This window comes from Thyridium curvatum, assembly GCF_004353045.1.
Source record: "Thyridium curvatum strain D216 chromosome Unknown NODE_63_length_253891_cov_75.696892, whole genome shotgun sequence".
Classification (NCBI taxonomy): Eukaryota; Fungi; Ascomycota; class Sordariomycetes; order Thyridiales; family Thyridiaceae; genus Thyridium; species Thyridium curvatum.
In genome coordinates, this window is record NW_022156818.1 from 239,054 (window position 1) to 243,532 (window position 4,479).

Sequence of the window (4,479 nt, forward strand, 5' to 3'; positions counted from 1 at the left end):
CCCCCCTCTTTCCTCCCAGGTTCAGCGTGCAGACAAGACAATTGCCTCGCAGCGACAGTCGTAGCAAGCCACCTCATACATTTCTCTCATATAAGGCACTTGATCTGGCCTGGTCATTCTTGTCTCTTCGTCCTTGTCCCACCCCACGGGCAGATACTGCATCACAAAACTCACAACTTCCAACCCGTCTGCGCATCTCACGTCCTCACGTCCTCACGTCCTCACGTCCTCACGTCCTCACGTCCTCACGTCCTCACGTCCTCACGTCCTCACGTCCTCACGTCCTCGTGTGCGCACTGGCCTCTCATTTCCGACGCCCCAACATATCGCACGCCCTAGCATCGCTAGCATGCCTCCTTCCAACACAATGGTTGGCCTCGATGAGGACCCGAGCCCATCCCTTGGCCAGGTAAGCCGAGAGAGTCGAGCCAGAACAAAGTGAGAATAATCTGAACAAGATTTTGTTTTGACTAACGCCTCAAAAACCCCTCGCCTCAAGGTCACTCTCCTCGACTGGCCTCCCGAGTTGCGCTCGACCATCGAGTCCTTGTCGATCCCGCCCGAGCTGCCCCAAGGTAACGTACCCATCCTCCCCTCCGCAAAAAAAACAGAACGCGAACACCGCTGACGGCGACGCGTGCCCCCGCTCCGCAGGTTCTGAGAGCGAGTACAAAGACCTGTTCATGCTGCGAGCTCCCAGCAGCGACGTCGCCCAGACCATCCTCGACATCGTGAAAAACTTCAAGCCCGCCAACTTCTACGGCCGGCTCGCGTTTTACAACGTCACGCTTGCCAAGTACAAAAAGTTCGACAAGCTCACCGAGAGAGATCACCTCCGCAAGACGTACACGGTCTCGGAGCTGGGCGGACTGCTCTCCTTCAAGATGCCGGCAGACAAGCACAACGCGGCCGTTGAGCCCTTGGTCATGGAGCTGCGACGCCAGGCCGGAAAGATGCTCCGTGACGGTCACCATGACGGTCACCGTGACGGTCTCCTCCTTAGCGACTTTATGTGGCTTGGCGACGCAACAGTCAAGGCAACAGATGGTGCCTCCGCCAAGGAAGCCGACGAGTGTCTGTGCCCCTGCTTAACATTCGTTCCGAGTCTCACCATTGAGTGTGGCAACTCTGAATCTATGCCGGCCCTGATTCGGGATAAGGACTAGTGGTTCAAGAATACCGAGTCAGTTCAGATCGTCATCACGATCAAAGAACGCCGCAACAAACACCGCACCGTCCAGGTCGACTTCTGGCGCCGAGGACACGACGAAGCGACCCACACTGTCACCGTCCAGTTGACCCAGCCCCTCACCGAGACGAGTGTGCTGGAGGATCGTGCCGCATGGCACGTCGAGGGTGCGCCAGTGCAGCTTAGATTCGAGGACGTGTTTCGACGCCCCAGGGAGGTGGCCTTCGGCTTCGACACCGATTTCACTCTCCAGGAGAGCCTATTCGTCACCATGGGCGCCGCTGTCGTTCTTTCTTGCGACCGCACGCCCGAGTCGGTCAAGCAGCGGTTTTTCGAACAGCAAGAGAAGGTTTGCCGAGAGTGGCGGGAGCAGGAAGCTCGAGAGCGCGAGGAGAAGCGTCAGGAGTTAGAGCGCCTGCGTGAAGAGGTACGTCAGAAGGAGGAGCATATCCGCCAGCACGAGGAGAAGTTGCGTCAGAAGGAGGAGCATATCCGCCAGCACGAGGAGAAGCTGCGTCAGAATGAGGAGCATATCCGTCAGGAAGATGAAGAGGTGCGTCAGAAGGAAGAGCATATCCGCCAGCATGAGGAGAAGCTGCGTCAGAAGGAGGAGCACTTGCTTTAGAAGGACGAGCAGGCATGCGAGAAGCAGGAGTGTCAGAAGAACGAGGCTAACCAGGACCAGAACGAGCAGTTGCGTCAGGAGGTACGTCAGATGAAAGAGCTCGGCTAGAAGAATAAGCTCCGCCAGAAGAAACAGTTCTTCCAGAAGAAAAAAGGTCTTCCAGAAGAACAAGCGCCGTCAGGAGGATGTGGCTGACTAGGAGCAGATGCGCTGGGGCTTTCCCTCTTGTATTCTTTTCCTTTTCATTTTCCTTTTCCTTTTTTGGGCAGGCAGGCAGGGATGGAGGGAGCGGACTGAGGTCTGAGTGAGGCCTTGACACGGAGCGGTCCTGTATTCTATCTATCTTTTTTGTCATTCTTCAGGCATGTCCAAGGGCGCCGAGCTTGATGGCTTGGACGGCCCCCAGCAGCATGCGATCGTATCCTCCACTTACCGGAGCAGTACGAACTAGTCAGAACACCAGCATAATAATGTCTAATGTTTAATGTTTAATTCTGTAATCCGGCATCCCTTGCCAGTGACAGCGGGCGAAACCCACAGCGGGGAGATGTCGGGGAGTTGACGACGAATCGTCGGTGTAACTACATCCAGCAGAGGAGGCTGCGCGATCTCGTCTCGAGTCTTTGGACAGTGGTGCTGTGTGTGATCCTCGGGGTCATCCTTTGCCGACTGAAGGCCGGGCGGGTTCAATGTTACAGGGTTGGCTGCCCGAGTAGATTCGGGTGAAGAGACATGGCCGTCCGTACGGTCACCGCTGTCATGTATATACCTACCTGCCTAGGTAGGTAGGCATATACAAGTAATACGCTGCGGCTTGCCCTGACAAATGAAAATGGAGTGCCTCTCGGCCACTGAAGAAGGGTGGACTCCGTACGATGAATTCCCGGCGCGAGCCCCCGTCACCCGCGTCGTCGCCAGGCCACACCCGAGGAGCCTTGTGATTCTGGGAGGCCCTGATGCCCCCGGATGCGTCAGATGAGCAGAATGCTAGCCGCAAGCCCGTCCAGCTCTCTCTCTCTCTCTCTCTTCGTTGTCCAATGCGGCCATCAAGACTCATAACCTCGTCCGGGGGGCATGGCATCGCAGGCTTTTGGGACAAGTCTCTCTCTCTCTCTGGTATTTCCATTTTCACCAGCTACTCTTTCGCTGTCTCGGTGTCTTCTCTCCATTTCGGCCCTTTTCTATGGTTTCGTTTTGGGGGCGTGAGATCGCAAGTGAAATCGAATTCGAGACTCTTTCGGCTGCCAGTGTGGGGCACCAGCCGCCCGCCGCCCGCCGCCAGCCGCCCGCCCCCTCCAGGCGATCGGCCCCAGAGCGGGCTGTCAAATCGTCGTCGGGCTGCGACTCTCAAGTCCGGATGAACCATAGCTGCGCTTCAATAAGTCTCGATTTTCTCTTGGCCTCTTCTTAGCTATCGACGGCGCGCGATCCCAAGCAGCAACTGGCAGGGCGCAGATTTGGGCCTCGAACTGCTGCCACCGATCGATCCACCACTCCCCCCAGCTTTGGGCACCGGTCAGTTCCAAGACCTGACAGCACAGCACGCATCGGGATCGGATGGATGCCCAACCCAGACGCAATCGAATCCGAGGCATGCCCGCCCAAAGGAATCCCCCAAATTCCAGGTTAAAAAAAAAACGCACAATCGATTTACTCGATCGCTCAAGGCACATGCCTTGAGCTCTCTGCGCGACATCGCAGGGATCCCTGTCTGGCAGAGGTATTCGCCGTCGCCGAGTCGCACGAGATTGATGTGCTCCGTCTGAACATGCACAAAGGCGAAGAGAGAACGAACGACCCCCAAGCACCCAGCACTGCCGCCCTGGGAGGGAGTCCTGCCCCAATGATTGGACAATCCCATGTTTGAGCCGCACTCGGGGGGTGTAGCCTTTGGTAGACGCCAATCCCCACGTTGCATTGCTCACCGTCCTTCTTTCTACCGCCAGCTCTGCTCTGCATCAATAGACTGCTGCAGCTCGTTTGGAAAAGTAGCCATGCATGGGGGGTAGACTCTCGTCGCCTCTTTTTTTCTCCCTCGCAGAGCTAGCGTCTCAGGCAACCAGGCTGACGGTTGCCTTTCGGTCTATTGCATGCATTGCGCCTGGTTTGTCTCGGCTGCTTGCTTCTGCTCCAGAGTGCCCTTCCATCTCTGCTCTGCCTCTCGCTCTACCCCCCAACAAGTTTGCCCACCGCGTGCCTCACTATCTGGAACAACAACCTGTCTGGCAACCCGACGGTATGCCTCTTAAGAAGCCCACACACGTCCCCTAGCCTCTCCCGCCTCTCACTCCTCCCCGGACTTCCATTTTCTGATCTAGAAGCCACCCCAGCAAGGCTTGTCAGTGTCAACGGCGACGCCATGGTGTCACTGAGGTTGTCTTCGAGGCTTCCTCTCTCTCTCGCCCATTCTGCTGTCTGCACCTTTCTTCCCACCCCTGCTCCACTGCCACCTTTCCCGTCCTCTCTCTCTCTCTTACTCCTCTCCACCACCCAGTGGCTAGCCTACAAAGAAGCCTTGTAGACCGCCATCTCGTCCTGCCAGACCTGCCCGTGCCCGGATACGAGACCCTTCGATCCACCCTCACCAGTCTGGCTAGCGCTTCTCTCTCTCTGTTCCGTCTCGTCTCGTCCACCCGTCAGGAACGGGCACAGCCATGGGCTGAGT

The 4,479-nt window shown here is 57.1% G+C and overlaps 1 protein-coding gene across 1 annotated transcript; it reads left to right on the forward strand.

Moving 5' to 3' along the window:
- Window positions 1-349: 349 nt before the first annotated feature.
- Window positions 350-1,814, forward strand: E0L32_009102 (uncharacterized protein; the record flags this gene model as incomplete). The annotated part of the gene is made up of 3 exons (XM_031144030.1): window positions 350-409; window positions 612-1,074; window positions 1,189-1,814. 3 exons carry the CDS (start codon window positions 350-352, stop codon window positions 1,812-1,814), a joined length of 1,149 nt encoding a protein of 382 aa, XP_030991474.1.
- Window positions 1,815-4,479: the final 2,665 nt, after the last annotated feature.